This window comes from Puma concolor, chromosome C2 (genome assembly GCF_028749965.1).
Source record: "Puma concolor isolate L17-30 chromosome C2, mPumCon1.1.hap2, whole genome shotgun sequence".
Taxonomy (NCBI): Eukaryota; Metazoa; Chordata; class Mammalia; order Carnivora; family Felidae; genus Puma; species Puma concolor.
Genome location: NC_141675.1, coordinates 154,308,658 through 154,321,178, shown reverse-complemented (window position 1 = coordinate 154,321,178; position 12,521 = coordinate 154,308,658). Strand labels below are relative to the sequence as shown.

Here is a 12,521-nt window from a genome sequence, read left to right as displayed (position 1 = left end):
AATTTTTAATGATATGAATTTTCATTTCACTGTAGTCTCACCTCATTTTTAGCAAAAAAGAATTTTTTGTTGCTGTTTTCTATTTTTTTTTAAGTTTTTATTTGTTTATTTTGAAAGAGAGACAGAGAGAGTGGGGGGGAGGGGCAGAGAGAGGGAGAGACAGAATCCCAAGCAGGCTCCACACCCACCCTGACACAGGGCTCAAACCCACAAACTATGAGATCATGACCTGAGCCGAAACCAAGAGTCGGACGCTTAACTGACTGAGCCACCCAGGCGCCCCAGAAAGAAATGTTTTTCAGGTAGCCTACTTCAACGATTAGGAACAAAATAATCTTAATTCTCTTCAAAATGCCTCGTTTTGTTACCAGGGTAACAAGAAAAGAGCGGTTTCCAGAGTCTCTGTGATGCCCACAACCTCAGCCACCACCCCAGACGTTCCCAAATGATGCAAACACGCTTCACTGCAAAATCAATAGGCAGACGGAGGAGGTGCCATTGACGGCCACTCCAGGGTGAAGGGCCAGAATTATCGTTCAATAGAAATGCATCCAGGGGGCGAGATCTTCTGACAGGATGGAAGCAATGCTTTTGCAGCAACAGAAATATTAAGGAATAGCACAGATGCCGAGAGCGGAGGGATGTCCACAAAACTGGACAAGAAAGAAAAAAATACCTCTGATGATCGGAGATGGGGTGGGTGTGCAGAGAAATGCTTCAAGCCTACCTGGTGGACAAGTCAGAGGGGCTGGACTGGCTCTCGGTCAACTGTGGCATCACGAGGCACAATGAGAGTAGCGGGCTCTGCCTACAGCAGCCCTGGCTGCAAATCAGTAAAAGGCCGCGGGAACAGAAGCAGACACTCCCTTGGCACAGAAACAAGCAAAGGCACTGGGGCGCAAGTGTATCTGCCCTCACCATCATCCCCACGCATGCGGATGGCAGACTTACACTTAAAGAAGGCCTCCAAGATAATGTGCCTGGTTGAGTGTGTAACACAAAATATGACCTAACAAGACAACCAGTGTCGTTGGAAAACACGGGCCGAGTAACCGGTGCCTCAGGAAACACGGAGCCCCGCGCAGACAGAAAGGGTGTGCTACGAATTCAGACTTGGCAACAGGCAGACGGAGTTCAGGCAAGTCCAAGTAGACATTATAAATAAAAAATTAATGTTCCTTGGGACAAGATGTCTGCTATTAATCTTTATTTGGAAGATTGTTTTCTGGAAAGCTCTTTATTTTCCAAGCTCTTTATTTTCAGTGAATTATCAGACAAGTTGCATAAGGCACATACAAAGAAATACTTTGATTATGTCACAAGGAGAAGCTGTATGTTTTGAAATCATTTTTCAACATCCTTTTTTTTTTCAGGGTATTAGTAAGAAGATCTATTCATGCAGAGCAAAAAAATAAGATAAAATAAATAAGCAAAGGCCAAAGATGTCAGGCACATGAAGGTATATATGTGCTGTCCTCACGGAGAATTTCACGTTGATACGATTGGAGAGACATATCCGCATACATCTCACCATGTCAGATAACGCAATTCCTCAGTGAACCCCGGGCGTACTGAGAGAGGGGTGCTAGCTTTGTGCCAAAGCATTTTGTTGAGGTTGGTTTGGGGGGAGACGGTTGAAATACTGCTTCGTGGCTTGAGTTTTCTAAAAGAAAGAGAAAATATTAGGGAGAAGAGTGTTAAGGAGAGACAGACAATGTTCACCACAATCTTCATTATTTATCATGCATTAGGGAGAAGTTTTACCTTTTACTCTGTAAACCACTACTCACCATTTGCCTCCAAGTGCAAGGACAGGAAAGTGAATGTTTTTCATGGAAAACTAGACCGGGTTTATATCCTTTCCCTGCGCTAACACCTATCAAACACCACAAGGTTGCCAACATCTCCAATTAACAGTTTCCCCACTGAAATTCAATGGAGAACAGAGAGGCTGAATTTACAGCTTAGCCCCGAACTAGGATGTTTAAATGGTCCACACCGAGAATGGAGGGCAGTATTGAGAAGCAACCGTCTTGGGGAGGAAGAATTCAGTCTCAGACTATAGATTATTTCTCCTGGCGCATTAATTTAGCATCAGTCTCAAACCCAGGAAATGAGAATTCCTTTCTAGTTCAGTTCATTGTTCTCCCCGTGTTGTACCTAAAACCACCTTTTCAGATAAAATGCGTGGATTCCCCATGAGCTATGAGACGGGGTTGGCTTTGGACACTGAGTGGTCTGCCCGGTTGAATGCACGATGGCATTGAAACGTTGCACTTGTAAGGGTACGTACAAACTCTCTCCAGGAGTTGGGCAGGGCGGGGAGGACTTTAGGGGGATGTCACTCACTCCTTCACTCTCAGGCATTTTAACCTCACAAAAGACTACTATGGACTAGATTCTAAACTCAAGAATCAGTGAAACAGGCAAAATGTATGGGCTACAGCTGTATTTGCTTTTTTCCCCCTTTGAATCAACTCAGTGTTTGAGCATTTCCTCCAGGTCCTCAATATCCACTGTCATTAGATACTATCATTATCATATTCATATGTTTACAAACTGTTAAGAATTACATAACGATTCTACATGGTCCGAAGTTTAAAATTACAAGACAGCAAGCATACTTGTCAAAGATATGCCAGGCGATCTGCACTGAACTCCACAATGTTTCTACAGGAGTATTCTGGTGAATATTTGATAAATGAAAATGTCTGTCGAGTACTTCTCGTGAAATCTCTAGCAGCGATATTTTTCTCTCGTGACCAGCAGTCAGCGTTGTGATTTTTTAAGGTTGTAATTTACTGCCCTCATTGTGAACCCCGGCTGTCATTCCCCTGTAGATGAGTAAGTTTACTGGGCAGTAGGCGTCGGTGTAATGGAACGTGGATTAACAGAACACGCCTGTGATTTCACTTAAATGAAGGGCACACAGAGGAAGAGGAGGAAATAAATACAAAATAAGCTCCTCCTAGCCTCCAAGGTACGCTTTTTTCCTAGAAATCATATAAACCATAGCCTCCCATACCCTGGCACGCGAGACACGGTTAGATGGAGCTCACTCGCCCTGAGGCTCCAGAAGGGGGCAGCCTGGGGGCTTGGTGGGCGGAGACAGACAGGCCTGAATTGGATCTTCGTCTCCCACTGCCAAGCCAGGGGTACTAGAGATCCAACAGTGTGGTGGCGCCTGGGTGGTTAAGCGTCTGACTTCAGCTCAGGTCATGACCTCACCATTTGTGGGTTCGAGCCCCACATCGGGCTCTGTGTTGACAGCTCAGAGCCTGGAGCCTGCTTCACATTCTGTCTGTCTGTCTCTCTCTCTCTCTCTCTGCCCCTCCCCTGCTCATGTTCTCTCTCTCTCTCTCTCTCTCTCAAAATTAAATAAACATTAAAAAAAAATTTAATCTTAAAAAAAAAAAGAAATCCAACAGTATAATGAACATGTTCTCAACCCCAGGACTTGGCGATTACCTGGAAAAGTTGAAGAAATAAAGCATGAAAAGGCCTAAGAATCTTCTTCTTCTCCTTGTTCTTCTTCTCCTTTTTCAGCTTCCTCTTCCTCTGCTTCCCCTTCTGCTCCCTCTTCGGTTATTTCTTCCGTCTTAATTTTAACAAAATTTTCATTATTGTTGAGGAAGATCACAGATATAGCGAGAAAAGAGATGTAAAATCTCAGACTAGAGATGAGGGCCTCCCACATCCCCCACCCAACACATACACACGCATCACATACACAATACACACAACACACATCACACACACAACACACACATACTCAAAGCACGCACACACGATATGTATCACACACACAATACACATACACACACAGCACATACACACCACACACAATACATATCACACACACAACATACACAACACCTAACAGACCCAATACTCACAACACACAGCATACAACACACATCACCCACACAATACACACAACACACAGAGCCCACAATTTAGGACGGTGCTGCAGAGCAGTAGGTTAATTCTAATGGGTTTCATGATTCCTCTTAAGCATACAGTCTTTACTCATATTAATGGACTATTCTCATCAGATTACCTTTAAAAATTCAGAAGCAGTTGGAAGAATAAAATACAAAGAGAATCTGAGCAAATAGAATGTTATCAGAAAAGATGAAGCTTTTAAATGTAGAAGCTGGTTATATTTTGTTACAGCAATCTAATTTTTTCAATCCCAAGTCATCAGCAACCCACACATATAACCTGAAATTACTCCCAAATTAATAGTACCTTTGTCTTATTTTTATATATAAAAATGGATTTTTAAAAATGGAAACTTGCCTCTCAAGAGAAAAACTAATTATTGGAAAGGTATAACTTATAATTTTAAAAATCATAGAGTAAAACAGGCTAGGAATAACCGTTAGGTCTAAAAACAGGGATTAATTTGACAAAATGACATTAAAAATAATGAAGCAGATCTATATTTTCTATGTCCTCCCCCAAAATACACACACATTCCATGAGTGAAAGTAGATTACAGGAGTTTTCATCGAGGTTTGATAAATATGTGCATGTCTGTGTGTATGCACCTGTGTGTTTGTGCATGTGTGTACATGTGTGTGCACATCTGAGTGTGTACATGTATGCATGTTCTGTGCACGTGTTGTGCACACATTTTGTGTGCATGTACACGTATGTGTGTGCATATACATGAGTACGTGCATGCTCGTGTGTGTTGTATGTACGTGTACATGTGTGCATGTGTGTGCGTGTGCATGTGTACATGTATGTGTGCATTTGTGTACATGTGCTGTGTGTAGCTAGTGGTTATCTCTGGGTAATGGGCTATAAACTATTTTTGTGTTCTTCTCTTATCTGTATTTTCTAAATTTTCTATAAAGACCATGAACCATTTATAATTTTAAAAAGCAACATGGGGCACCCGGGTGACTCAGTCGGATAAGCATCCGACTTCAGCTCAGGTCACAATCTCACAGTTTGTGGGGTTGAGCCCCGCATCAGGCTCTGTGCTGACAGCTCAGAGCCTGCTTCAGATTCTGTGTCTCCCTCTCTCTCTGCCCCTCCCCTGCTCTCTCTCTCTCTCTCTCTCTCTCAAAAATAAATAAACATTTAAAAAAATTTAAAAAGCAACAAAGGTTTTTTTAGGGGAATTTCTTTCGACATGTGGGATCCTCTTTAATGCTGATGACCCTCACCAATAAAGGAGTTGAAGAAACACCGAGACAACACATTTGGTGATTTTTGGTAAATTAGTCACCCTTTTCTGGAGTTCTCCATTTTAATTTAGCTCTCCCTGATTAGCATTTTAAAACAATCCAAAATGTTCATTCACAGCATTCTTAAAACTCTTGATTATAATGAAAGTCACTGAGACTCAGCCAACATGAGGGCTGGGGCGCCTGGGTGGCTCGGTCGGTTAAGAGTCCAACTCTTGGTGTTGGCTCAAGTCATGATCTTGCGGTTCGTGAGTTCGAGCCCCCCCCCCCCCTTGGGCTCTGCACTGACAGTGCGGAGCCTGCTTGGAATTCTGTCTCTCTCTCCCTCTCTCTCCACCCCTCCCCTGCTCATGCTTGTGCGCGCGCTCTCTCTCTCTCTCTCTCTCTCAAAGTAAGTAAATAAACTTAAAATATATTAAAAAAAAAAAAAAGAGGGAGAATCTGAGAATGTCCCTTTGGACTTGCCCTCACAATCCACTAACATTCTCTCAAGTGATGCCTCTACACACTGACATGACTTCATCCCTATGAGGGCTTAAATTTAAAACTCCCCAACGCTCAGCTACTAAGCCACAGATTCCACCAGCAAGCAGCCGGGCAAGAATCTCGATTCTGCTTCATTTTGACACGGAGTGCCTCTTGCACATCGTCAGCGGTACAAACACAGGATGCTGCCGTTGCAGTGCTAAACTAACGACAATTATCATGAAGTTCCTTATAATGAAGTCCGCCCCCAGTGCCTATCCGGAAGAAAAACAAAATTTCTCAAACAAGAAAAAGATCATTCTTGAAAGCTTTCACAATTACACTGGTAAAATTAGAACATTTCAACCGGCGGGAAAAGAATGGGAAAGAAGAGAATTCATTCGTAAAAAGACCTAAGCCGAGTTTCAGACATTCCTGGGTCTGGGGTCTCTATCCCCCTTCTCATCTCCTGTTACTCATTTCAATCCCCAAAAGAAAAATAAGGGTTTGGGGTTTCATTTTACCAAACACAAGTTCCTAACATAAAGTAAACCCTATTGTCTTTGAAATTCAATGGACTTTTTATGATGAGGATCAAAACAGTGGGAGTTCTTGGGGCGCCTGGGTGGCTCAGTCGGTTAAGCGTCTGACTGAGTCTCGGCTCAGGTCACGATCTCACAGTTTGTGGGTTCAAGCCCCACATCAGGCTCCGTGCTGATGACGCGGAGCCTGCTTGGGATTCTCTGTTTCCATCTCTCTCTGTGCCCCTCCCCTGCTCGCATTCGGGCGTGCACGCTCTCTCTCTCTCCCCTTCAAAATAAACAAATAAACTTAAAAAAAAAAACAAAAAACAGTTGGAGCTCTTGCAATTGGCCTCCCCTTGCAAACACATCAGGTTACCTAGAATTTAGGTTCTAATCCAGAGGTTCTCAGACGTGATGGGGCATCAGAAACACCTGAAGAGCTTGCCGAACCACAGTTTCCTGGGCTGCGCCTCGGGGTTTCTGATTCGGTGGATCTGGGACAAGGCCTGAAAGTGTGTGTCCGTACAGGTTCCCAGGTGAGGCTGCGGCTGCTGCCCTGGAACCCCATTTTGAGAACCTCTGCTGCAGTCTACCTCGTCTCCCTTAAATCATGCTGGTTGATAACCAGAGCACGGCGGGCACTCACAAGCAGTACATTTGCCATCGGCACCCACTGCAGTCTTCACTCTCCAGGATGGGTTATGTTGACATACTTGTGTATGCAAGTTAGAGCCGTTCTGTAATTACACAATTTTAATAAACACCATGGAAATCAATGAAATACGAGTACGGAAGGATGTTTCTCCTTATGTGAACTTAATGGAATGCTTTGGAAAGACCTTGTACATGTAAGTCACCTTAAAAACCTGTCATCGGGGTGCCTGGGTGGCTCCGTAGGTTAAGCATCCGACTTCGGCTCAGGTCACGATCTCACGATTTGTGAGTTTGAGCCCCCCATCCGGCTCTGTGCTGACAGCTCAGAGCCTGGAGCCTGCTCCGGATGCTGTGTCTCCCTCTCTCTCTGCCCCTCCCCTGCTGGCTCTCTCTTACGTGTGCTCTCCTTCTCTCAAAAATGAACATTAAAAAATTAAAAAAAAAAAAAAAGTAATTCTTCCCAAATCAATAAAGCTTTCCCTGGGTAGGTTCCCACTAGAAATCCCCGGACCATGTTATGGTTTCCTAAGGTCACATACCTTCCAGACACCCAGCGATGCGCTGCATGCTTAAGCTTCCCGGTTTCCACGAAACGTAGCCGTAGCACAATGTCTAACGTGGACTCAATATTATGTGCTGCCCTGACATCCGGTTAAAATCTGGACAGCCGGAAATGGCCTACACACTGGCCTAAGCTCCCACAAAGGAGGTCTCCTAGCCAAGCAGCCAGCTTCGTCAAGGACCCGGGCACAGTGCCTGCCCGTCCCCTGCGATGAGTCAAACAAGCGAATCCAAACAAGTGAACCAGGACACACTTTGCTGTCTTGAATCCACAAAGCCCGCCTCCCACGCCCCGATTGTTCACACTGTCCCAGTGCAGCTCCCTGTGTCCCTGCACTGTACTGACGTCTTATTGATGTCTTCATCCCTTGGGCTTTGAGAAGAGGTGACTAGTCATCTGCTGGCAGTCTCATCTGCCCACTGTCACGCGGCAGGTATCAGCCATCCCCGTGGCCACCGGAAGGGAATCCTTCCCTCACCAACCGGGTCAAAACAGCACTGCCAAGCACCGTGCAAGCTGCATGAAGTGTGCACACTATGCAATAAGGGGTAAAGGCAGAGTGGAAGAAGGACCCGGTCCAGCCTGGCCTGACTCTGCAGACACAAGGCTCGGAAAAGGTCCGCAGCCACGCCCATTTCTCTAGCCACGCCCCATTTCTCTAGCCACGCCCTATTCCTCTAGCCACCCCTCTTGGATACATTCACCTCCCACTTATATTTCCCTTCTCAGCAGCCCAAGGGAGGCTCTTCTGGGATGCAGGCTGCATCGGCTTCTTCACGTCATGAAGAACAAGGAGAACGTGGCTAAGGCTGCGATTCTCTGACCTAAGAGATGTTTTCATTAGGCACCACCGTTAATTACGCTACTGTACCTCTTCCGTTGCTGCCTCTCCCTTTTCTTCCTTAGGTCCATAAATAGAAAATAAAGGAAAAAATACGAATTCACATAAATTTTAAGTTGAATCTAAAAATGAAGCCAACTACGATAAAAGTACATTCCATTGAAATGAAAGACAGTAATTTGTTGATAAAATATATAAATAGCCAAGACATGATAACTAAGCAATGCCTACTTATTTCATGCATTATATTTCAAGCCCTTAGAATATTATGAGATTAGAGACGTTTTTCCACCACTCTTACTCCTGAAAAGATATAATTAATTAGTAATACTGCCTAACAGCACCTGGGTAGCTTAGTTGGTTGGGTGTCTGACTTCAGCTTGGGTCATGATCTCACAGTTCGTGGGTTCCCGCCCCACGTGGGGCTCTGTGCTGACAGTTCAGAGCCTGGACCCTACTTCGGATTCTGTGTCTCCCTCTCTCTGTGCCTCTCCCCCATTCATGCTCTCTCTGTCTCAAAAAAAATAAACATTAAAAAAATTTTTAATAGTGCCTAATTATATAATTAATTTTTGTCTGTATTCAAAGAATATTGCAGATCTCTATCACTACCCAGGAAAATTCAGACCATACACGTAAGCAATTAGAAAATCTGAACAAAATTATGTCTTTTCTGACTTTACGTGCCTATAAGTATGCCTTTACTTCAGCTTTGAAACGGCAAATAAAGGTAGGTCATCAAAAGCTTTTCTTCCATCAAAACAAAATACTAACATTGCTGAGCCATTTAGTAGTTAAACACTGATTTCTGGTTAAAGAAAGAAATTTACAAGGTAAGAGAGGGTGAGGCCATGCCAAGTTCACACAGGTGTCTACTCTGCCCACTGGAATTTCTATGTCCCTAAAGCTGTAGGACCAGGCTGTATCTCCTAAAAGGGCAAAGAAGGAAGAGTTTTTCCATCCCTTTTCCAAAATGGCCCTATGAGAAGCCTTTGTGAGGCCAGTGTACTACAATTACTTTAATTAACCGAAGGGAACAGTACCTAAAACTTCCTAATGCCTTACAACTCAGGCAGTGAGCTCACAGAATCTTGGACTGGGGACATGAAAGCAATCTGTATTCCCAAAGCCTCACACTCAATCCCTCCTTTGGACAGGTGAGGACACTGAGGCCACAGAGTTAAGTAATTTGCCAAAGATTAGAGGACAAGTAAGCACCACAGTCAGGATGGACTTCGAAGCTCCTGGTCCCTGATTCAGTGCCCTTCCCACTCCACATGCTATGTCTCAAGACTAGTAACAGAAAAAGCAGAATCATACAACACGGGTGATGAGGGCTCATCACACGGCCACATCCCTCAGTCCAGCTCCATGTTCTTGGCCGGTTCTGGAATAATACTCTCAGATTCCTGAGGTTGGCAGAGAAAACACAGAACCTGAAAGGCTGCTCGAGCTGGCCAGGCTGAGTCAGCCTCAGAGATTTTCCCAATACTGGGAGTCTCCAAACTCACCCTTACATTAAACACCACTGGCGACACGCCAAGTCTTAGCGCTAAAATAATGTCCAAGAAAAGAGAGACCCACACTCGGTGCAGAATTCGGGTGTTGGTTCCTCAGCAATGTGCTGACTGTACCTCTCTAGTATCGCCCAGTTATGCCCAGGCCTGTCCCTCGTCTGCCACGACCCCCAACTTCTCTCACCCAGGTCACGGCGCCTCTGGTCTTCCTTATCGCCAACCTGCTCTCCACACTGTGACCAGGGATGCTGTTCTAAAAGACAACACCTTGATGCGCCTGGTGGGGCTCAGTCAGTTAATCATCAGACTTCGGCTCAGGTCGTGATCTCACGGTTCGTGGGTTCGAGCCCCATATCGGGCTCTGTGCTGACAGCTCAGAGCCTGGAGCCTGCTTGGGATTCTGTGTCTCCCTCTCTCTCTCTGCCTCTCCCCCTCTCATGCTCTGTCTCTCTGTTTCTCTCAAACATAAATAAACATTAAAAATAATAATAATGAAAAATAAAATACAACACCCTGCCATGCTTTCCTCATGTTGATCACGTCCATCTTTTCATGGAACTTCCAACCATTATTCTTAGAATGGCTGAAAGGCCATCACAATCCAGACCCTGCTTCCCCCACTCCCACCTCATCCCTCCCCACCCTTTATTTCAACCTTATGGACCATATGCAACTTTCTCACATTGGCCACACCCTCCAGGACACTACTTAAAATGACCTTCCTGACCCATAAGGCTGAGTTACGGGACCCCCTTATCTGCTCCTGCGACTATCACTTTTCTCTCTGACTGGTCTGCATTCTTCTTGAGGCACGACCTGCATCTTTACTCATTTTTGGATCTCCAGGATCCAGCCGCTGTCTGGAACCGAGGTGTAGAGCTCAATAAAATGTGCTAAGTGACCAGATCCATGAACGTATACTCTGCTAGTAACTGGATTCTCTTCATATCCACATGAGATCAAATAAAAATATGCAACACTGAATTATCAGCTACACAGAGTTTCACCTTTTTCTAAATTCAATTCTTTAGGGGCGCCTGGGTGGCGCAGTCGGTTAAGCGTCCGACTTCAGCCAGGTCACGATCTCGCGGTCCGTGAGTTCGAGCCCCGCGTCAGGCTCTGGGCTGATGGCTCAGAGCCTGGAGCCTGTTTCCGATTCTGTGTCTCCCTCTCTCTCTGCCCCTCCCCCGTTCATGCTCTGTCTCTCTCTGTCCCAAAAATAAATAAACGTTGAAAAAAAAAAAATTTAAATTCAATTCTTTAAATGAACTGTATTCAGCCAAAACAAACACATTAACAAGATGTACACTGTGAAAAATGAGGGTACCCTTAGAGTGAGGCTGGGGGACTGGAGGGGTCCCACAGGAATTAAGTACCTGTCTCAACTTTTACAGGTCAGCTAGGAGCAGTTACCGAGGGACCTAGGACTCTCTATCGATATCTGAATTGACCTGAATTTCTTGAAAGAGACATTAAATGGGTTAAGCAACTGCCCAGAGAATTTACAGAAATACTTAGATGCAAAAAACTCAAGTATGCTTTGAAGAACCCCAGCTGTTACCATCACTGGCTCTAGCGGAACATAAGCTCTGTGGGAACAGGGACTTTGTCATTTTCATTGCTCTGTCCCCAGTCCCCAGGATTCTGCCTGGCATGTGGCAGGATTCAATCTGTCGATAAAATGTTGAGTGGGTGAATTTATATTTGCTAGTTCTGCCTCGAATCCCCTGGAGGGGCGGGGGATCTATGATTTCCTTTTGAAGTTTATTTATTTTGAGAGAGAGAGAGAGAGAGCACAAGCAGGGGAAGGGCAGAGAGAGAGGGAGAGAGAATCCCAAGGAGGCTCCATGCTGCCAGCATAGAGCCCAACGCAGGGCTTGATCCCACGAATCATGCGATCATGACCTGAGCCAAGGTCAAGAGTCAGACGTTCATCAACTAATGAGGATGTAACATCTAAATAGAACTTACACTTCCATCCTTAGTTCACAGAATTATAAAAGATGAGAATTAGGCAGATATTGAAAGTCATCTATATACGGGACGCCTGGGTGGCTCAGTCGGTTAAGCGGCCGACTTCGGCTCAGGTCATGATCTCGCGGTCCGTGAGTTCAAGCCCCACATCGGGCTCTGTGCTGACAGCTCAGAGCCCGGAGCCTGTTTCAGATTCTGTGTCTCCCTCTCTCTGACCCTCCCCCGTTCATGCTCTGTCTCTCCCTGTCTCAAAAATAAATAAACGTTAAAAAAATTTAAAAAAAAAGTCACCTATATACAATGCTTGAACAGACGTTTACTACTGGCAAATAATTACACTGGCAAAAAGGGTTTTTTTAAGATCATGGTAATCGCACGGTCAACTGAGCTAAGCTCTTGCAAATCATAGGACAGGCTATGCACCATTCACCTGATGAAGCGACAACTTGAAATCACTGTCCCTTGCTGTTCCTGTAAGAAAGCTAGTGAGGGGAAGCCTCTGAAGTGGGGAGCCTTAGAACCTTCACCAGCAGCTATTTTTGCCAGGACTTGGCCAGCGAGGCAGGCTGCAGAGGCAGCAAGTAGCCAGGACCAAGGACAGGTGTCGGCCGTGGTGAGTGTCAGGCAGTGGCCAGTCAGGGCAGGTGGCTGGTGTGGAAGGAAGCCCGAGGGCCAGCCCAGGGTGACCTGAGGTGGGCAGGTGGCCTCAGAGCGGCTGGAAATCTCAGGGACAAGGGCAGAGTTCTCTCGATCTTCAGGCACGACAAGGATCCAGCCTGAGAT

General features: G+C 45.3%; 1 protein-coding gene across 2 annotated transcripts in view; it reads right to left on the bottom strand.

Annotated features, from left to right (window-relative positions):
- Window positions 1–1,192: 1,192 nt before the first annotated feature.
- The window catches only part of SH3BGR (SH3 domain binding glutamate rich protein), a 60,018-nt gene continuing 48,689 nt past the window's right edge, over window positions 1,193–12,521 (bottom strand). For both annotated transcript variants that reach the window (XM_086675992.1, XM_086675991.1), the window contains 2 exons: window positions 3,469–3,598; window positions 1,193–1,663 (listed from right to left, as the gene is read on the bottom strand). In XM_086675992.1, coding sequence (XP_086532118.1) covers window positions 3,503–3,598 — 96 coding nt within the window. In that variant the 3' untranslated portion in view covers window positions 1,193–1,663; window positions 3,469–3,502. The remainder of the gene's footprint in view (window positions 1,664–3,468; window positions 3,599–12,521) is intronic.